Below are 23,073 nucleotides of genomic sequence, written 5' to 3' on the forward strand. Positions count from 1 at the left end.
GAAACATGTGCAGTCAATTATCAAGTCACAGGAAGAAGAGCAAGCAAATTCCTTCCTAAGAGATATAATGCAAGATCCTATGGAAGAAAGTGAGGAAATCAATCAAAGGAGTTTATACTCCAGTGAATTAGAGAACTTTTCATCCTCACACATGGAAGAAGAGGAAGATGCACCCACAAAGGAGGAAGATGCACAACCTCCCATGCCCTTGGTAAGCAATGAAGAAGAGATTGAATTAGAAGACAACTACCAAGAGGAAGAGGTTGAAATTGAGGAAGCTTGCAAAGAAGTGGAAGAATTCAAAGAAGAACACAAGGGAGTGGAGATTGCAAGACCTCTCCCAAAGCCATCAACATCCAATACAACATTCAAGTGGGTAAAATTCATATCCTTAACCTTTACGTTCCCACTTGAATATGGGCTACTGGAGACGGATGGTCAACTTAGAGCTCTTTGTGGCATTAAGAGTAAGAGAAAGATGGTTAGTGGTAAGAGTTGTCAAGCAAGGTTCAATATGGTTGCATGCTCCAAATTGAAGTGTAAGGATTGGTGTAGAGCTCAATTGAATGGGTCTAGAAGGTTGTTTGGATGTCTCTGTGAGAATTCAGAACGCTTGCCACCCGGTGGGAACAATGGTGATCCACAAGGAGACGGGTGTAAAAGCAAGGTTTGGGACCCTGGAATTCATTCCCACAATCAACACTCTTGGGGCCTTGTCACTTGCTTCAACTTGCTCAAAGGCGTTATGCGCCTAGTTTGGGATCCCGGTAGCCATTGGAATTACAAATATTGGTGGAGATTCCTGGATCAGTACAAGCACAAGCCACCATGACAAGAAGCTCACAACATGTCCAACTTAAGGACTTTAACTAAAAGTGCTTGGTGGGAGACAACCCACCGTGGTATGATCGTTCCTTTTCATTCTTAGTTATTTTTTGAAGTAGTAGTTTTCTTACTTAGTTGATTTTTCTTGAGTTTTCACTAATTTTCTGATCATGCAGATATCTTAGAACAGGAACCGAATATAAAAAAAAATATGGCACACAACGCGCAAGCGTCGCTGACGCGTACGCGTCAGTCATGTGTGCGTGAAAAATAAAAGTTGAACAGAGAGTTGGGCGGGAATGGTGCTGGAACCAAGCCTTTAGCACAAGCAACCCCACGCGGATGTGCACTCCACGCGTGCGCGTCACCTGCAAAATCGATGTAAAGGAGTGTTTAGGCAGAGAGCTGTGCTGGCTTGGGGTAGGAAGTGTGCTAGAAGCACAAAATTGGTGACGCAGACGTGTCCCTAACGCGTACGCGTCAATTGCACATATGGCCATCCACGCGTGCGCGTGTATGACGCGCACACGTCGTATGGATTTTTTATCCCAAGCCATGCGAACAAAGAGTTGTGCATGCGCGCGGATGGCTTCGCGCGAATCACACAAAACCCAGGGCACGCAGACGTATGCCTGACGCTTCCGCATCATTAAGAAAATCTCGCGACCCACGCGTACGCGTGCCGTACGCGTACGCGTCACCTGCGCCGCACACCTCCACCAGTTCGCCGCCAGTTTTTAATTTTTTTTATTCTCTCTCCCAAATCCTAAATCTCTCTTGTTCTTTTATCCTTTTATTCTTATTTCAGTATAATATTTGTTTCTTTTTATTTTCAGTTCTTCTTTGCTTGAGGACAAGCAAACATTTAAGTTTGGTGTTGACGCTTTGCTTAAGGATTTTCTGTCTATTCCGATGGCACCAAAAGGGAGGCGAATCATCTTCACTGAGGAGCACAATCTGAAGAATAAAACGACTACTCAGATAACTAAGGTGGTTGAGTTTCTTTCATTTTTTTATTCCTTCCCACTTTTATTATATTATGTTCTAGTTTCATGCTACTTTGTTTTATTTATTGCATGATCCTTTATTAGTAGATTCATAGGTTATAGTTTAATTTATCTGTTAAGTGCTTTAATTCTGAAAGATGTCTCATGTATTGCCCACTAAGCTTGAAATAAAAAAGAAAGAAGAACAGATGTAGTGCATGAGAATTTGAGTTTAATTTTTAGAGTAGTCTTATTTACTTAGATGTGGTGGTACTTTCTGTTTTCTGAATGAATGCTTGAACAATGCATAATTTTGATAGTGAAGTTTATGAATGTTAAAATTGTTGACTCTTGAAAGAATGATGAAAAAAAGAGAAATGTTATTGATTATCTGAAAAATAAAAAAAATTTGATTCTTGAAGTAAGAAAAAGCAGTGAAAAACACAAAGCTTGCAAAAAAAAAAAAATGGCGAAAAAAAATACAAAGAGAGAAAAAGAAAAAGCAAGCAGAAAAAGGCAATAACCCTTTAAAGTAAAAGGGCAAAGGGTAAAAATGATCCAAGGCTTTGAGCATTAATGGATAGGAGGGCCCAAAGGAATAAAATCCTGGCCTAAGCGGCTAAATCAAGCTATCCCTAAACCATGTGCTTGTGGCGTGAAGGTGTCAAGTGAAAAGCTTGAGACTGAGCGGTTAAAGTCGTGATCCAAAGCAAAAAGAGTGTGCTTAAGAACTCTGGGCACCTCTAACTGGGGACTCTAGCAAAGCTGAGTCATAATCTGAAAAAGTTCACCCAGTTATGTGTCTGTGGCATTTATGTATCTGGTGGTAATACTGAAAAATAAAATGCTTAGGGTCACGGCCAAGACTCATAAAGTAGCTGTGTTCAAGAATCAACATACTGAACTAGGAGAATCAATAACACTATCTGAATTATGAGTTCCTATGGATGCTAATCATTCTGAACTTCAAAGGATAAAGTGAGATGCTAAAACTATTCAGGATTGCAGTTGTAAACCCCACTATAAGAAGAGATATGAGCTTAATCGAACTCTCATTCTCATGCAAATTCACATCGTAAGCTTATATTAGTTTTGGTTGCTTGAGGACAAGCAACAGTTTAAGTTTGGTGTTGTGATGCGTGAGCATCTTTCCTATCTTTTCCTAGTGAATTTGCATCTAAATTGTTGAATTTAATAAAGAATTAATTATATTTTAGCCACTATGGATGCTATTTTGAGTTTTGTGCAATACTGTTTATTTTAGGTAGCATTCGGCTGGATTTGATGGAGTTTCTGCAGCACAAGAATCAAAGGAGATGGCAGCAAGGAGCGACGCGTACGCGTGCCTGACGCGTGTGCGTGATTTGGAAGTATCCATGGCGACGCGTGCGCGTGACTGACGCGTACGCGTGACTCGCGGAAAAAGACAATTGACGCGTGCGCGTGACCGACGCGTACGCGTGACATGCGCAACGTGCAAAAAAATGCAGAAAGATGCTGGGGGCGATTTATGGGCTGTTTTGACCCAGTTTCCAGCCCAGAAAACACAGATTAGAAGCTGCAGAATGGACAAATCAAGTGGTCCCCACCCATCAGCTGAAGACTTGTTAATTAATTCGAATTTAAATTCAAATTTGATTTTTAAATAGGAAAAGATATTATTTTAATTTTAATTTTAGAAATTTGATTTTTAAATTATTAGGATTAGTTATAAAAGGGGATTTAGATCCATCAGATTGGAACTCAGTACATTTTATTAGAATCCTTATTTTCTACTCTGAACCATGAGCAACTAATCCTCCATTGTTAAGGTTAGGAGCTCTGTCTATTTCTATGGATTGATTTTATTGCTTTATCTATTTTAATTCATGTATGGATTTATAATTTAAGAATTATTTTCGCTCTTTATCTTATGAATTTGGGTGGAACGGAAGTATGACCCTCTTTCTATTTGAGTTCTTGTAAAACTTGAAAAAGCTCTTTACTTGAACAACAGCTTGAAAACATATTCTCCTAAATTTTAATTATCTGGATTTAACGGGATGCGTGATATATAATCCTTTTATTTTTGGGTAATTAGAGTTTTTGTGGCATATAAACTGGAATTTGATCATGTAGCATCTAATTGGAATTAATTGACCAAGGAATTGGCAGTTAATGAATTTTAGAGGAGACTAGAAAGGTCTAAGGAATTAGGGTCTAGTCACATATAGTTTGCCATAAATTAAATCCTACATAATTAAAATAGTTAGTAAAAAAAGTTAATCCAGAAAAATAGATAACTCTGAAGCCTTAACTGCTTTCTCAATATTTTATTCCCAACATTTTTACTTGCCTTTCTTCAATATTCTTTATATTGTTTAATGTCTTTTATATTGCATCTCAACACTATTTTCTGTTTGTCTAACTAATCCTATCAAACACTATTGTTGCTTAATCCATCAATCCTCGTGGGATCGACCCTTACTCACGTAAGGTATTACTTGGTACGACCCGGTGCACATGCCGGTAAGTTAGTGGGTTACAAATACCACACTAGGCGGTAATGGGCAGACGCTGTTGGAGTTTAGGTGAGAAAGTTTTTTTTGCATTTAAGTTGACCAATTGGTGCATTTGTTTTGTTTTGTCAGACAAGAGACTCCAAATACTTTGTATGGGTTGATGAAATCGAAGAAGGATGGGAGGGCATAGCAAGATGTTTGGCCAAAAGACAGTCAAGGAGTTCTTATCCAAGGCATGATGATGGGTTCACTGTCACTGAACCTGGGAAAAATCAGCAAGCATCGTCAATCCTGGCGAGAGGGATAGACAAATTTAGGGCTGAAATTAGGGGTGAAATTAGGGGAATTAGAGTGTTGCTTTTATGGATAGCGTTGGGTGTTGCATTTTGTTTGATCTGTGAGATGTATTTCTTTATGAAAATGTAAAATTTGTATGGAGTTGGGGTATTTGTAAATCATGAGAGAGTGAATGTATTTTCTGATTTTGACATAGACACTTTGATGCTGTTGCTGCTTTGTAAGTTCCATATGATAAATTTTATTGCTAGTCAGTTGGATATATATGCACATGTAGCTATATTTTCTACTTAAAGAATCATAATTAAGCTCAATCTGTGACATAGAGACTTGATGGTTGTGGTAATGAAGTATAAAACCAGGCATAGTAGGTGCTGTTCGATTAATGATAATCTTGTTCCATAACAGAGTGAGTAACAGTTATACATAGATTTTGCAACTTAAAGCATAAGCTGAAAACCAGGAAAGCTAAATCAACAAGTGGACTGACCATGAAATAAACCAAAAAACATAGTTGATTACAACAAAAGTAGCATTTCACAGTCAGAATAACCAAAATAGTAATGTTGCTTAGTCCAACATAGTGAAATAAACCAACCAGTGCCCAACTAAAATTAGTGTATCAGCAATGGCAATTACATCAAAATAGCAAAAAACATTCAAAACACAGTCTATGACATTGGTGTTGAGTTACTACTCCCGCTCGAGATTCCATTTTTGACTCCGCTTAATGCACCTCTCCTGCCTCGACCTCTTTCTTCACCCCTGCCTCTAACAGCTGTGCCTCTTGTTCTAAAAATACCTTCCACACCAGTTGTCGGCAAAAACTGCACGAACCTTGTGGTTGTCCTTGTTGTGTGTGGAAGGGTTTGTGGTTGGATTCTTGGGAGATGGTGCAGATGCTTGTGGGGTATGTGCAGACTGGGGGGGGGGAGGGGGTCACTTGACACTTCTCCTTTTAGGTTCTTTCTTGGCTGGTCCAGTGGTTGTTGTAGTATGGGGTTGTGTAGTTGCTGGTGGTGACATCGGGGGTGGAGGCTGGATTCCAAAGAACAACCAGTGTAATAGTACGAGTTGTTAAACAAATGTAATTAAGGAAATGAATAAAGGAATGAACTAACCTGTGCAGTCTGGGCTGCTGTGGAACCGTTTCCCACTTTAGTTGCTACTACTTCAGCCTCGGCAGCTTCTAATGTCTCCTCATAGTACATTTCAGCCAGCATATCTTCATCCTCATCACTTGCAGGGAATTGGGGTGCAGCACTCCCTTCACCCACTGCTTCCTTTCTCTTCTTACAGCTTCGCTTGTTGTGACCAGCCTACGTAAAACAGGCACTAGTTAAATTGGTACACATGAAGTTAAACATCGAATTATAATATACTGAACACACCTGGAGGCAGTATTTGCATACGATGGTTCCAATCCTCCTGTTAGTTCTATGAGGATCACTCTTATCCTTGGGGGCATAATTTCTTTTGTCTCTCTTGGTTGAAGGTCTTCTAATTAGCTTTTTGTACCGAGGTGGCAGAATTGGTAGGGTGTCAAGGTGCTCCCAGAACTCTTGGCTTGGAACTGGGCGCATTGAAGTCTGATATGCAGCATTATAAGCACCCATCGTGAGCCAGTTATGTGCATACTCTTCGGGTCTTCTATTTTGGTAAGCTAAAGCAGCACATGCGTGTCTACAAGGTATAGCCCAGTCAATTGCCAGAGTCTACAACTACATGTACCTTTGCCCAAGTCCACATTGACCTTCATGGAAAGACATTGGACTTCATAAACATTTTCCGCGTCATCTCCAGTTGGAAGGGGTCTCCATTTGTTGCTCTCTCTCTTCTCTCTTTCTAATCTGCTCTGTTGAGTTAGGGCTAACCTTCTACTATGCCTAACTAAAGACTTTTTGTTCCTTGCCATGATCCGTATTACGTAGCACCTCACTTCTTCCAACATGGTTATAATCAGTTTCCCCCTCATCTTCTTGACCTTGGCATTAAACACCTCGCAGTTATTATTGGTGTAGTTGTCCATCTTAGGGTACTCACTAAAATATGCTCTGCTCCACTGTTTCAGACTAATCTTGTCCAAGTATTCCCAAGCCCCTACATTGATCTTTTTTAGCCTATCCATTGCAGCATTGAAGTCCTGTGTCATAGTGGCCTTAGCACATGACCACATACACTTCTTCAGCTACAAGTCACTCCATTTCTTGTGAAAGTTTTGCCATATATGCATGGCACAGAACCCGTGGTTGGCGTTTGGGTACATTTCTTGGACAGCAGGAATTAACCTCTATAGATAACCATTAAGATAAACAGCATTCAATAATCACTCTTCAACAACTATCAACAGTTATCAATAAACAAACTTCAATGATAATAAACAACAGTTATCATAATTCAACAATAGCAAGCATGAAAACAATAATTCAATAATCATTCATCTACAATAATCCAATTTTCAAACTTCAATGACCATAAACAACAGTTATCATAATTCAATAATCATACTTCCAGACCCTAAACAACACTAATCATTCTTCTACAGTATGCATCTAAACCTAGTTCATTAGTCAAGCATGAAAACCTATACATTGCAAAATTAAAACACAAATACCTTCTGCATGTCCGACATGAAGTTAAACCCGTTTGCCTGAAAAACTCCCATATCATCCTGAAGGATATCTAAAAACCACTTCCAACTTTTCTTGTTTTCTGATTCAACAATTGCATATGCAATGGGATAAATGTGGTTATTTGCATCCTGCCCTATAGCTGTTAATAGCTGACCCCCATAATACCCTCTAAGAAATGTGCCATCCAACCCTATGAATGGTCTACAACCACCTACAAATCCCTTCTTGCATGCATCAAAACATACATAGATCCTCAGAAAAAGGGGATTTGAATCAGGCATGGGATTTGTGTGAATACTAACTGTAGAGCCAGGATTAGTCTTCAGAATCTCATTAGCATAGTCACGAAGAATTGCATACTGTGCAATCTTAGATCCCTCAATCCTCTCCTTTGCCTTCTTCATAGATCTATAAATCTTTCTCTCGTTGATGAGTACATCATACTCAGCTCTGAAGAACTGGTCAGCCTCTCTCACACTCAAGTTTGGTTGAAGTCTTATTCTTTCTTCTAGCTCATCAATCACCCATTTACCGTCTACTGACTTGCAGTGATTGTCCCTACTGCAGGTGTGTTCGTTGACAAAGGTCTTAACCTGATAACTTGCTGGAAATATCCTCTTGGCAATATATCTACCAAGGACAATCCTCATCGTAGCATATAGCCTTTGATCTTGTAGAGTCAAATGCTTCTTCCGATGTTTATATTAAACTTCCAGACTACTTTCCTAAACTGATTTAGAGTCTCAAATTCCATTCCTACTTCCAAGCTCACCTGGCTAACAGGGGCATCGACATTACTCTGAGGAAAGACTGGGGTCTCATCAGAATCTTCATCACTAGGTATGCTATGCAAGTCCTCTGATTCATAGCAATGATACCCAGCGTTGTCATCAGAAAAATCATCCTCATCAACCGGGACATAGAAGGTTGGAGGCTTGTCCGGATCAGGATTAGGGATGAATGACTGTCCTGTAGGGGGCCTCTTTGTTGATCTTCTCCTGTTCTTTTTTGGCCGACCCTCAGCCTCATCTGAAGGATTGGTTTCATTATTCTGGGGAGTCCTGTTGGAGTCAGAAGGTGGGGCTGACTCAGGGATTGATTGTGAAAGTGGATTTGTGTAAGGATGTGGGATGTATTGGGTGAGCTGCTCAGGTGCAATAGGATCAGAGACATTGGCCTGAGAGGGAATGAATTGGTCTATCTCATTAGAGTGCCAAGGTTGCTGTGAAGCTTCAGATACATTGGCATCAGGGGGAGGGACTGGGTCTGTCCCATGAGTTTGGGATGCTCTACCTCAAGAGGTGGCTGGGAAGGTTGGGACTGAGTTGATGGTGGTTCATCCGACTGGACAGGTGTTGGAGGAGGTTGGAAAATGTTATTTGGTTCATGTGTTACTACAGGAGCTGGGTTGTTCTCTTGATGGGCCTCTTCCATGGGCTGGGGCTCAGCACTTTTTTGGGCCTACTTGTCAACTTGGACATTACCAACTATCTCAGTATCGTCATCATCTTCCATTACTGCTAATCTTCTTTTTGGAGTCTTCTTTGGAGTTGGTACCCTTTTAGCACAGACCTTTCTTCTCCCCTTTGATGGAGTCAATTCCTTATCCTCAACTACCACAGGCTAATCCACGGGATGCTCTGTATACACATTAATTTTGTTTCCATTCTTCATGGCTGCCTCATACATACTACTCATACATTCTAACTACATCCATATCAACCCTTAACAACCTCAACCCATCATCAAGCTCCTTCCCAGGTTCTAGCCAGTAAAACTCAGAAATAGACATATATCCAATGTCCTTCAGCAAGTCAGAGATGAAAAAACCATTGAGGGTATCAACGTTTACCCTCACTATCTCCATCACTTCTCCACCAATGTAGCTAACCTTACCAACTGGCTCTCTCTCAAACCTTCCTTTATGATGAATGGATAGAGTTATGTGGATGGTGGCCATCCCTAGAAGTAAAATTTAACAAACTAATAAACATACATTCTCTGTAACTGATGCTAACACAAACCCTAAACAAACTACTCTCTATCAATTCTGAAGGAAATACAGTAACTCATACGGTTTCATTAGGTAGCAACGTTTGTCTAACTACTTGCAACGACATATGAAATTATTCATTGGTGGAAAACAACATAGCTGTGTAATTCTTCAAAGGGAGTGACCACCTCGATGTCGAATACGAAAGGAATGGTAAAAGGCTCTGCTCGCTACTCGATTCGGCGTACTCTGGTCGTCTTCTTCGGCTTCGAATGGACCAACGGCGACGACGAACCTCTGCTAGGGCACCACTGATTCTCGCGGGAACTGTCGTTCCTTTTTCCACTCCCTTTTGATAATCAACGTTCACATCCACATCAAATATGGCTTTGGGGGGGTGGGAGTGCCACGTAGGTTCGGAAACTCACGAACCAAGCTCAGATCCAAGCCAGGGGCACTTTTGTCACATGGAGATCATCTATTACGGGTATAAGTTTAGTTTCGAGCTATCATGGGTACAAATATCAGCGTTTTCATCTCTCAAAGGTACAAATGATCATTTATTTATGATAATAATAAAACACGGATTAACAAACCAATTAAAACAAGTAAACAACAATTACCATTAAAAAATAAAAAAATACCTTCTACAGAGAGCAGACAGAGCACAGAGAGGGACAAAGAACACGACGGATGTAAGACCCACAATTTTAAAAGGTTATTAATAAATTATTTACGATCTATTATATTTATTTAATATTATATTTTTAGAAATTTTTATATATAAGTTAAATATATTCTTATTTATTATTTAGAGTTTTTATAATTGAAAAATAGTGAATATTTTTATGCCTTAATTTTAAATATTTAGATTTTTAATCTTGTTTTACGAATGAAGGAGAACTAATCTAATTATCATTAATTTTCGTTGAATTAGTATTTATAATAAAAAAATTTTAAGTTGATAATAAAATGGTATTTCAAAGATGATTAATATATATTTAATTTGAATTTAGATATTTACTCTATACTTATATTTTTATTTTAAATTACTATCTTATCTTAATCCCTAAAATTTCCAATTTCACTACACAACACAAATCCTAATTTATCTTTACAAACCTAAACCCTACCCACGCTAAACACACACACACACACACACACATACACACGGTACCCTACCCCCAATGGTGGATCTAGAAATTTTATAAGAGGGGGACCAAATTAAATATAAAATAAATTAAAATATAATATAACAAAAAGTCAATAAAATATAATTAGTGTGTAATAATATATTAAAATATAATATAACAAAAAGTCAATAAAATATAATTAGTGTGTAATAATATATATATATATATATATATATATATTAATTATATAATAATAAACTAATAATACTACTTTTTTTTAAATTGGGGGACCATGGCCACCTTAGCCCCCCTTAAATCCGTCTCTGCTTACTCCCTTCACTCACAATTACACACTCACACTCAACAAGCACACACACGCTGAAACAAAATGGAAGAAGAAAAAGAAAGAAGAAAGGGAAAGGCGGAAGAGGGAGGTCCGAGAGGGAGAGAGCGCCGGAATGAGTGAACTGCGACGGGGAAGAAGGGAAGAGAGAAGAGAGGGGATCTAAGAAAGAGGAGAGAATGCTGTGCTGCTGCCGCCGCCAGAACCGTGAGGAGAGGGAGTCGTGCCGCCCAGTCACGTCGCCGCCCGAGGAGCTACCACTGTCAGCTGCGTCGTTGCTGTCATCGCCGGTTTCTATCACCGTCGAGGCTGGTCATGGGTAGAAGAAGGAGAAGAGGCCTCCGTCGCCGCTGAGCCAAATGCAGGAGAGAGAAGGAGCCCACGGGAGAGGAGCTTGTTGCCGCCACTGCCATGGCTTCTTCACCGTCGCCGTGGTTGGGTAGTCACCGGAGGGAGCCGTCGTTGTCAGCACCGCCGTCGGGGTTACCGCCGCTTCTGCCGCCAGAGAACGCCGCTGCCGTCATCGACAATGCTGCCGGTAAGGGTTTTGAGTTTGGTTTACATCCTTTTGAGATTCCGGGAGCTTTATTGTCGTTGCATGTTGTTACAGCCACCGTCACCGGAGTTCTGATCGCTGTTGGAGCTTGTCGGAGCCACTGCGGTTTCGTTCCCCCACTTAGCCTCTATTTCAGTAAGTTGCTTTACTCCGAAAACTAGTATAGTCACTGTTTTGTTATTTTATGCTGAAGTGTTGCGACATTGTCTATCATAGGGATGAGTATCGGTGCTTGCATCTTGTGCTCGGGGTTTTTGGCTGCTTCGTTTTGCTATTTCAATAAGTAATTAAGTTTCAAAAACCTTTGCGTTAGTTTTCTGTTGTGTTTGGTTATAGCTATATATTCTGAGGTTTGGTAACATAGGTTCGAGTTCTGAATATTTCATGTTGCATAAATGTTGCTATGGTTGCTGAAAGAATGGTTTGAGCCGAGATTTGCGGCTTCCGTTGACCGCGGGAAGAGAGAAAGAACTTTTCTGTGATGCGTTGGGTTATGGAATTCGACTTATCAAGGTAGGGGCATTTTCTTAAATTCATTTTACTCTTAAGAGTTGTTATAAGTCGATAATAGTATGAAAAATATATTTTTATAATTACATGAGTTTTATGAATTGAATTGAACTATTTAGATGGCTGTGATTATTTATTTGACTAGTTTACTGAATTGTTGAGGAAGCTAGATATTTTGATTTGCTATTTTGATTTGTTAAGTTGGTCGTTATTGAATTGATTTTCTTTGAATTACTGGAAGGTGTTTAATGTTGGAATTTGGTTTGATTTTTGAAAGGATTTGATATTGAAAACTAGTGAGAATGGTTTGAAAAGTGTGGTTTTGATGGGACCTGTAAGGGTGGCATAGTCCGAATTTTAGAGGAAATGCTGCCCAAATTTTTATAAAAAATTGGAGACTTTGTTTATAAATGGTTATTTAGAAAGATTTAGATTTTCAAGGATTTTATAATTTGATTTTTGAGTATGATTTTTGAATAATTGAATGACAATGAGGATGAATGTGAAAATGAGATATGAATTAGTATCGGAAATGAAACTGATAATTATGAGAAATGATTGAATATACTGAGCTTAGGGCGTTGCCCTCATGTCAGTCAGGATTTTTTTCGTGGTTACTATTGAGCTTGGGGTGTTGTTTTCCCCATGTCAGCTTGGGTTTTATTTTCCCCATGTCAGCTTGGGGTGTTGTCTCTTCTCCCTATGTCAGCTTGGGATTTGTCCCATGGATATTATTGAGCTTGGGGCGTTCTTTCCCCATGTCAGTTTGGGGATTTTTCCCATGGTGTATTTTTGAGCTTGAGAACATGTTGGGATGGCTACGTAACTGACAGTTGATATCAACAGCCATAGGATAGGCATTCATCATATGCACTTGTATGCTTTGCTTGAGTTTGAATTTGTTTGGGTCTGCCTAATTGCTTAACTGTTATTAACTGCTATCTGAGCTAATTGCTATAACTGTAATCTATACCTGTGTTTCCCTTGTATGTTTTGCCTGTGTTTGTTTCTGTTGTGGTACCTTTGAGTTTGGATATTGATGATGAGATGATGATTTGGTTGTGGAATTGGTTGAGTCGCTGAGTTGAAGGCTGTGATTGGTTTCTGATTGATTTATTAGTAAAGTATGAAAAATCAAGCTGGTTCAGCATAGACTTAATGAACCTATGTTTGGAACATATTGGTCATTCATACTGTTAAGAAAGTTTTAATTTTCTTTTATAGGAAAAACTGTGTTTTGGATTTCTGGATACTTAATCACTGAGTTTGAAAAACAGTTTACCTGCTAAATATCTTCTTATAACAAATTCTGAAAATCTATGGTGAGACCATGCGGTTAGGTTCTCACCCCCTACAGGCTTCTCTTTTCAGGAAACAGACGAAGAAACTTATGAAGAGTAGTTGAGTTTATCTTATGCGATAGAAGATGTTTTAGTTTAGTTATTATTATTCTTCCCTCGCCATTTACATTATAATTTTTGCAAGAGGGATATGAGTTTTGATATGTGAAGTTTATATATTGGAATGATGTATATATATATATATATATATTATTTGTAAGTATTGTAATTATATTACAAAGTATGGGTGTATGTTTTGAATAGTCGGTTTAAGATTTAAACAGGTTCATATTTTAGTATTAAATATTTTAAGAGTCATAATACCCGAGCTATCAGAGTGGCGCAGCCGGAAGCGTGACATTTTGATAGTTATGGTGTTACAATATGGTATCAGAGCAGTCCTTCCTATAGAGCCTGAGGAATGGACCGACTATGCTTCAATTGCATACTCTGAGCGTCTGTCATGTAATAGGTCTTGTTCTGGTAACGAGAATTAGAGCTTTATACACATGACGGTCTATTGATTAATGCCATTAGTCTTGCATTGCATAATTTCTGGTATTAAGTTTGGCCGGCTTAACACTAGTGAATTATGTATATGGAAGCAGTAATGGGTTATCATAGATGATATACGAGTAATAGGTAACGCATATCATGGTTTTGGGAGCGTTAGAAATTAATTTTGAAGTTAATTCCGTTTCGGCGTATAATCCTTTATTCATGCTTAGTGATATCTCATTCTTTATCAATTGCATTGGAATTCTATATTCATTATTTCCTTCATGAAATGTGATTGATTCAATTGCTAACTTTATCTTACCATTCATACACTGTTTTTTCTTAGTTCTGCATTCGGTTGTTACTTGAAACTTTTGAGATATTTACCCTTATCACTGTTAATAGCCATCTTTATGAATTTTATAATCATCGACTTGATCTTGAATTTGTTTTGGTGCCATAAATGACTTACATATCTCTAAAAACATTAACCATTGATTTTAGCTACCCTCACTTATTAGCTTTGTGTTCTTTTCTAACTGTTATCAACGGATGCGCTATGAATCGTGCCACGTTATGTGACGTATCATTAGTCTTTCTTTTCTTCATCTTGAAATCACTTGCTTCACTACTTTTTCAAAAGCAATTTGAATTTTCTTACGTATAACCTAGTTGATAGTGTCCTTAGTTTTCCCTTTTGATTCTTGCAATGTGGTCATTGATTTCGGATTCCTCTACATGAGCTAAGAAACCCTTGAAGTGAACCTGCACCGCTGTGATGCACAACAATTTATTTAATCCTTTCAAAATCTTTGTTTTAGACTTTTCTAAAGAAGTTTTGATTTGATTTGCTTTCTGCTTGATCGTGCTCCTTATAGTTTGCTTGAATATTTTGGAATATCCTTGTTAAGAAACACACGCACAATCCTTTAATCTTAAGTGGTTCGTACCTTAATAGTTACTATTCGTAGTGAACTAATTATATGGTTTGATTCTTCTGCTCCATGTTTCGTATCTTATTTGCATCTTGCTCTGCTGTGACACTTTGTGACTTATAGTATTCTCTTTGAATTCCTACTTAGGATCTTTTAAAGAAGTTTCATTTTTATTCTTCTCTGCCAAATTATGCCCACAACTAGTCTTTGAAAGTCTCAAAAAGATTGTTTTTACTTTTGCATGTACTTACAGGGATTTTAAAAAAAAAACTTTTATGTGATTTGAATACAACTTAAAATTTTTCCAACCATACTACAGTTTTCTATGTATATTCTTATTTGATTATGTACTTGATTATCTTCCAAGGTTCTCAAAGAAAGATTTTGCAATTGATCTAGTTAATTTTCGTTTGACAAGCTTTTTATATTTTATTTTGACTTAAATTTGTCTTGGCATAATGCAACTTCTTTTGGAAAAAGTTTGTCTGATATCTTTCTTGAGAAGGTGAAATGATTTTCTTAGTTTTGTCCATTGTTAAAGGATGCCCTATTCAAGTGTGTACCATATCATCCTCTTAAAATCTTGTGAACATTGTCTTGATTTCAGTTATCTTCTCTTTGCGAACCTTGTATGTCCTTTATTCATCTTAAACTCGTTTTGGCTGGACATGTTAACTCTTCTTATGATTCCTTTCAAAGTTCCTTGATTCGGATTTCCTCGGAAAGGCGTGAATTGACATTCCTTCTGGAACATTTCATTGTTATTGTAAATGTCTATTTAATTGCGGCTCTACTCATCCTCTCGACTTCAAGCGAATGTTGTCCTTGTCGTTTGATTTGCTCTTTCGTGTGGTATCCTTCTAAGTAAACTCGAGTTCGTTCGGTGTCATGTGCAACCCCTAGACATGGGTAATAGTATGTTAGTTCGCTAATACACAGCTTGTTGACGAGGGAGGTGAATTTGGCAAGTTTGGAAACGTCGCAGGTTAGGATGCTTGAATTTGGCAAAGGAGTATGACCGAAAAGATGTCTCAGTAGCTTAATGCATATAGGACGATGACTCACGATAAGTAGTTAAGTGATTGAGTAACGTGAGATAGCGATATTGCACTGATGTGTTTGAGCGCGTGTTAGATTGCTAAGTTTCTGAGATAATAAAATCGATTGTTTAGATTACCGCTTGACGATGAATGAGTCTAAAACCTTGATTGAGTTTGTTGAAAGTCAAAGTTAACAGTCGAGCATGGATAAAGATAAAAGTTCGAAAGGAATGGAAGTCGAAGCTCTGAAATTGGTACAAGGCTTGTGCGCAGACGTTGTCCTATTTGCTTACGTCAGCCTGTTTTCAAACTTTTGCCACCTAGATACCCCTTTATTTTTGCAAACACCTAACTAGAACACTTGCACCTTCTTGTGCTTCAAGTTTTAGTAAAATAGTAGCCCCATCTGACATCTTTGTTTGAACCATCTTGTAACTTTTGCTTTAGACCACACTTTTTCCTTACACCTAAGTTTTTACGAGATTTCCGATATTTGGAAAATTATATACATATATATGCCAAGACCTTTGTTTTCTAAAGTATACGAAAGTAAAGTATTCAAAACTATTTTAGAAATTTGTGTAATAAGTTAATTTTCGAGGATGAAAATTTTTATAAGTGGGGTAGGATGTAAGACCCATAATTTTAAAAAGTTATTAATAAATTATTTACGATCTATTATATTATTTAATATTATATTTTTAGAAATTTTTATATATAAGTTAAATATATTCTTATTTATTATTTAGAGTCTTTATAATTGAAAAATAGTGAATATTTTCTATGCCTTAATTTTAAATATTTAGTTAATCTTGTTTTACAAATGAAGGAGAACTAATCTAATTATCGTTAATTTTTGTTGAATTAGTATTTATTCGAAAATAGATTTCAAGTTGATAATAAAATGGTATTTCAAAGATGATTAATATATATTTAATTTGAATTTAGATATTTACTCTATACATATATTTTTATTTTAAATTACTACCTTATCTTAATCCCTAAAATTCCCAATTTCACTATACAACACAAATCCTAATTTATCTTCACAAACCTAAACCCTACCCACACTAAACACACACACACACACATGGTACCCTACCCCCTCACTCACAGATACACACTCACACTCAACAAGCACACACACACGCTGAAACAAAATGGAAGAAGAAAAAGAAAGAAGAAAGGGAAAGGCGGAAGAGGGAAGTCCGAGAGGGGGAGAGCGCCGGGGATGAGTGAGCTACGACGGGGGAGAAGGGAAGAGAGAAGAGAGGGGATCTGAGAAAGAGGAGAGAAGGCTGCTCTGCTGCCGCAGCCAGAACCGCGAGGAGAGGGAGTCGCACCGCCCAGTCACGTCGCTGCCCGAGAAGCTACCACTATCAGCCGCGTCGTTGCTGTCATCACTCATTTCCATCACCGTCGAGGCTGGTCGCAGGCAGAAGAAGGAAAAAAGGCCTCTGTCGCTGCTGAGCCAAATGCAAGAGAGAGAAGGAGCCCGCGGGAGAGGAGCTTCTTGCCGCCGCTGCCATGGCTTCCTCGCCGTCGCCGTGGTTGGGTAGTCACCGGAGGGAGCCGTCGTTGTCAGCACCACCGTCGGGGTTACCGCCGCTTCTGCTGCCAGGGAACGCTGCTGCCGTCGTCGACAACGCTGCCGGTAAGGGTTTTGAGTTTGGTTTACATCATTTTGAGATTCCGGGAGCTTTATTGTCGTTGCATGTTGTTACAGCCACCGTCACCGGAGTTCTGATCGCTGTTGGAGCTTGTCGAAGCCGTTGCGGTTTCGTTCCCCCACTTAGCCTCGATTTCAGTAAGTTGCTTTACTCCGAAAACTAGTGTAGTAGCCGTTTTGTTATTTTATGCTGAAGTGTTGTGACGTTGTCTATCATAGGGTTGAGTATCGGTGCTTGCGTATCGTGCTCGGAGTTTTTGGCTACTTTGTTTTGCTATTTCAGTAGGTAATTAAGTTTCAAAAACCCTTGCGTTAGTTTTCTGTTGTGTTTGGTTATAGATTCTAAGGTTTGGTAACATAGGTTCGAGTTCTGAATATTGCATGTTGCATAAATATTGCTGTGGTTGCTGAAAGAATGGTTTGAGCCGAGATTTGTAGCTTCCGTTGACCGCGGGCCGAGAGAAAGGACTTTTCTGTGATGCGTTGGGTTATGGGATTCGACTTATCAAGGTAGGGGCGTTTTCTTAAATTCATTTTTCTTTTAAGAGTTGTTATAAGTCGATAATAGTATGAAAAATATATTCTTATAATTACATGAGTTTTATGAATTGAATTGAACTATTTGGATGGCCGTGATTATTTATTTGACTGGTTTACTGAATTATTGAGGAAGCTAGTTATTTTGGTTTGCTATTTTGATTTGTTAAGTTGGTCGTTATTGAATTGATTTTCTTTGAATTACTGGAAGATGTTTAATGTTGGAATTTGGTTTGATTTTGGAAAGGATTTGATATTGAAAACTAGTGAGAATGGGTTGAAAAATGTGGTTTTGATGGGACCCGCAAGGGTGGCATAGTTCAAATTTTAGAGGAGATGCTTCCCAAATTTTTAACAAAATAGGAGACTTTGTTTATAAATGGTTATTTAGAAAGATTTAGATTTTCAAGGATTTTATAATTTGATTTTTGAGTATGATTTTAGAATAATTGAATGACAATGAGGATGAATGTGAAAATGAGATATGAATTAGTATCAGAATTGAAACTGATAATTATGAGAAATGATTGAATATACTGAGCTTGGGGCATTGCCCTCATGTCAGCCGGGATTTTTTTCATGGTTACTATTAAGCTTGGGGTGTTATTTTTTCCATGTCAGCTTGGGTATTATTTTCCCCATGTCAGCTTGGGGTGTTGTCTCTTCTCTCCATGTCAGCTTGGGATTCGTTCCATGGATATTATTGAGCTTGGGGCGATCTTTTCCCATGTCAGCTTGGAGATTTTCTCCATGGTGTATTTTTGAGCTTGAGAACATGTTGGGATGGCTACGTAACCGACAGTTGATATCAACAGCCATAGGATAGGCATTCATCATATGCACTTGTATGCTTTGCTTGAGTTTGAATTTGTTTGGGTTTGCCTAATTGCTTAACTATTATTAACTGCTATCTGAGCTAATTGCTGTAACTGTAATCTATACATGTGTTTTCCTTGTATGGTTTGCCCGTGTTTGTTTCTGTTGTGGTACCTTTGAGTTTGGATATTAATGATGAGATGATGATTTGGTTCTGGAATTGGTTGAGTCATTGAGTTGAAGGCTGTTATTGGTTTCTGATTGATTTATTAGTAAAGTATGAAAAATCAATCTGGTTCAGCATAGACTTAATGAACCTATGTTTGGAACAGATTGGTCATTCATATTGTTAAGAAACTTTTAATTTTCTTTTATAGGAAAAACTATGTTTTGGATTTTTGGATACTTAATCACTAAGTTTGAAAAACATTTTACCTGCTAAATATCTTCTTATAACAAATTCTGAAAATCTGTGGTGAGACCATGTGGTTAGGTTCTTACCCCCTACATGCTTCTCTTTTTAGGAAACAGACGAAGAAACTTATGAAGAGTAGTTGAGTTTAGCTTATGCAATAGAAGATGTTTTAGTTTAGTTATTATTATTCTTCCCTCGCCATTAACATTATAAGTTTTGCAAGAGGGATAGGAGTTTTGATATGTGAAGTTTATATATTGGAATGATGTATATATATATATATATATATATATATATATATGTCTTATTTGTAAGTATTGTAATTGTATTACAAAGTATGGGTGTATGTTTTGAATAGTCGGTTTAAGATTTAAACAGGTTCATATTTTAGTATTAAATATTTTAAGAGTCGTAATACCCGAGCTATCAGAGTGGCGCAGCCAAAAGCGTAACATTTTGATAGTTAGGGTGTTACAATGGAAGGGCTGACGAGGCTGAAGGGATGGAGCGTGGTGGAACAGAGCCGACGTAGCGGGACAGTGGCTGTGTGATGGAGGAACGAGGCGAGACCAATTGTAGTGGCGATGGTGGCTTTGATGTTCAAATAGTGGTGGAGACGACCGGCTTCGAGCAGGGTGGTGGCTTCGACGGCAGCTGTGACAAGGCGGTGGGTGGATAGAACAAGTGTGGGAGTGAGGGAAGAACTCAAGTTCGAGAGGAAGGAGAAGGAGTGACTGCGTGAGAGAGTGCTTTGCAGAATCACAGCTTAGCTTAGGGTTTCTCATTCTCCAAACGAAATGGCGCCATTTGGTGCAAAATTTTGAAAACCGGCTGGATGACCAAGGCAACCACATAGACTACATCAAGGACGAATACTGCCTCGGTATTAATTTCAACCAATTTCCATTTTTGTTCTCTAAATTCAATTCGGTGAAGCTTGTTCAATCGCTTCTTGGACGGCCTCGGTCCACCTTCGAACTCGGAATTTCCGGCGTAGGATGGACGACCAAGCTGAGGCGTGCTATAAAAGAGTCGGTCGTGGGCGTCACTGGAGGAGTTTCACATGGTAGGGGTAATCGGATTTCTGACAAAAAATATAGGGAGATATAGAGTGAGGAAATAATAGAGGCAGTGGGTTAGCGTCGTTGTTTCTGGAACGTTTGTCGGATGTGATGCGTTCGCATCATGTTGTGCTTTTCTATGCTTTTTCATATACGAAATAAACGCATAATGCTTAATTATGAAGAGTTTAGGTGCTTAAATTGGATATTGCTTTGATTCTTTTTATTTCATGATTCTTGTAGGAAAATTTGAGGAAAAGAGAAGTAAAAGCACAAGGAGGAACTAAGAATTGAAGACAAGTGCAAAGAGAATTCATGGATGCTGTCAACCCTGACTTCTTTGCCCTCCAACAAAAATAACTTGAGCTACAGAGGTCCAATTGACGCGGTTCTAGTAGCATTAGAAAGCTAACTTCCAGAGCTTTCCAACGATATATAATAGTTTACCCTTCTTCTCCATTCTGTACGGCCACATTGGCGCCTAACTTGGGATTACCCAAGTTAGGCGCCGGATGAAGAACTTGCACTCCAATTCATTCAGGTATGGTGGCGCCTAACTTGGCTTTTCCCAAGTTAGGCGCCGGCTTTGGAGTCTGCAGTGGTCCCGTGCGAAGATTTTATTTATTTTTTATTAAAACTTTATTTTATTTACAAATAGGAAAAGATATTATTTAGTTTTAGAAAATATATTTTACATTAATTAGGATTAAATATAAAAGGAGAAGAGATCTTGACCTAGGCTCTCTCCGAATTTTCATTCTGCACTTTTACACTTTATCTCTGTTAGGATTTGTTTTCTCCATGAGCAACTAAACCTCCATTGTTACAGTTAGGAGCTCTGTTTATTTCTATGGATTGAAATTATTACTTTTTCTATTTTAATTAATGTTTTAATTCAGTTCTAAGGATTGTTTTCATTTTTCATCTTATGAATCTGGGTGGAACGGAAGTCTGACCCTTATTCTACATGAGTTCTTGTTAATCTCGGGAGAGTTATCTCTAGAGGATCGTCTCGCTTGAACAACAGGCTCGATTGTGGTTCTCTAGAGAGTTTCACTTGAACAATAGATTGAAAGCAAATTCCTCCTGAATTGCTAATTACATGGACTAATTGGGACATGTGACATAAAATTCTGTTAGCTCTGGGTAATTAGGGTTCCTGTGGTTATGAACCAGTTTTGAACTTAACCCTCTAATCGGAATCAAGTGACCAAGGAATTGGCGGTTGATGAAGGTTAGAGGAGACTAAAAAGGTCTAAGGAATTAGGGTTTAGTCACTTATGGTGAACCATGGAATGAATTTTGCATGATTAAAATTGTTAGTAAGAAATACTAATCCGAAAATTTGAATATCTCTGACACCTTAACTATTTTTATCATATTATTTTCTTAACCAATTTTAGTTTGCTCTTATTTAATTTTCTATTTTTATGTTATTTGCTATTGAAACCCTGAATTTTTATTGTCTGACTAGAATAATCAATTGACTATTGTTTCTTGATCCATTAATCCTCGCGGGATCGACCCTCACTGACCTGAGGTATTACTTGGTACGACTCAGTGCACTTGCCGGTTAGTTTGTGGGTTATAAATTCTGCACCAACTTTTTGGCACCGTTGTTGGGGATTAATTGTGATTAACAACTACCAGTTGATTGATTACCTAGATTAGACTTTTTCTTTGTTTAATTTTCTTATTTTATTTTTACATTATATTTTTTTCTTTTTCGAAATTTTTTTTACATAAAAAAAGCGATTTTTTTAAAAAAAAAGAAAAAGAACTTAATATCTCTTTTTGTTCTTTTTACTTAACTTTTCTGTTTACCACATGGTGCATTTAATTCTATTTGGTGTTTTGTGCTAAGGAAAATAATGGAGAAAGATCACATAATTTACTACTCACACCCAAGGAGTGATTCATATTACTGTGGATGAAGAAACTACTCAAATTTTGGTTGGAAAAGTCAAGACCAAAGAAACTACAGTGCTCCATGTTCCAACTATCAAGAACCACCATCTCCATATTCATACCAAGAACCACCACCTCTCTATCCATATCAAGAATATCATCTTTCTATTCATATCAAGAGCCACCATCTCTCTATTCATACCAAGAACCATCCTCTTTTTACTCTTATCAAGAACCATCATCTCCTTTTTATTCATATCAAGAGCCACCATCTCCTTATTCATATCAAAAATCATCAGCTCTTGAGCTTATCATGAAAGAATGCATAGATGATATAAGGTTGAGTTTCAAAAATATAGAGAAATATGTGGAGTTGATTATCAATCCCCAGGAAGAGGAACAAGCAAATTCCTTCCCAAGAGATACAATGCAAGCTCCTATGGAAGAAAGTGAGAAAATCAATCAAAGGAGTTCATACTCCAGTGAATTAGAGAACTCTCCACCCTCACACATGGAAGAAGAGAAAGATACACAAAAAAAGAAGGAAGATGCACAAACAAAGGAGGTTGTAAGGGATGAAAACAATTATGGGAATCTACACTCCAATAAAGCAGAGAATGGCATAGAGGGTAAGTTTATTGAACCACTTATTCAAGAATTTCTTGATGAAGGGTATACTCCAACCATCACACAATACCCAAATTTTGAAATCAAAGAAGTGAAGGCAACCAAGAAAAGCACTGAAAAGGGGATTGTGACCAAGAAACAAAAGACAACATCCATGAAAAAGAGAAGGTTAGCAAAAAGCAATCCAACTCCTACCCCAACAAGCAAGGTGAATCAAGCTAATAATAATAAAAGAAAGCTTGTTAGGAGGAATTTATATCAGGGGGAACTAATTTTCTCCTCTCCTCCCCTGGAGTCATTTCTTTTAACCATTTGGAAGAAGATGAAGAAAATACAAGAACAACTGTCAAGCTAGTGACGTTAAAGAAGCGCTTGTTAGGAGGCAACCCAACGTTTGGTATTTTCTTTTCATTCTCTCTTTGTTTTTTTTTTTTTTTGCTTAAGATTGTT

The 23,073-nt window shown here is 38.0% G+C and overlaps 1 protein-coding gene across 1 annotated transcript; it reads right to left on the reverse strand.

Moving 5' to 3' along the window:
- Positions 1 to 5,548: 5,548 nt before the first annotated feature.
- On the reverse strand, positions 5,549 to 7,892 carry LOC112763091 (uncharacterized). Its single transcript, XM_025808851.1, has 5 exons — positions 7,224 to 7,892; positions 6,484 to 6,797; positions 6,001 to 6,292; positions 5,731 to 5,928; positions 5,549 to 5,647 (listed from the first exon to the last, which is right to left on the reverse strand). Exons 1-5 carry the CDS (start codon positions 7,890 to 7,892, stop codon positions 5,549 to 5,551), a joined length of 1,572 nt encoding a protein of 523 aa, XP_025664636.1.
- Positions 7,893 to 23,073: the final 15,181 nt, after the last annotated feature.

This window comes from Arachis hypogaea, chromosome 17, assembly GCF_003086295.3.
Source record: "Arachis hypogaea cultivar Tifrunner chromosome 17, arahy.Tifrunner.gnm2.J5K5, whole genome shotgun sequence".
NCBI classification, from domain to species: Eukaryota; Viridiplantae; Streptophyta; class Magnoliopsida; order Fabales; family Fabaceae; genus Arachis; species Arachis hypogaea.

Coding starts and splice junctions, on each gene's coding strand:
- LOC112763091 (XM_025808851.1), bottom strand. CDS start 7,892: ATGAGGATTGTCCTTGGTAGATATATTGCCAAGAGGATATTTCCAGCA. Junction 6,798..7,223: donor TCATGTCGGACATGCAGAAG/GTATTTGTGTTT, acceptor AGTGACTTGTAG/CTGAAGAAGTGTATGTGGTC. Junction 6,293..6,483: donor TTAGTTAGGCATAGTAGAAG/GTTAGCCCTAAC, acceptor TATACCTTGTAG/ACACGCATGTGCTGCTTTAG.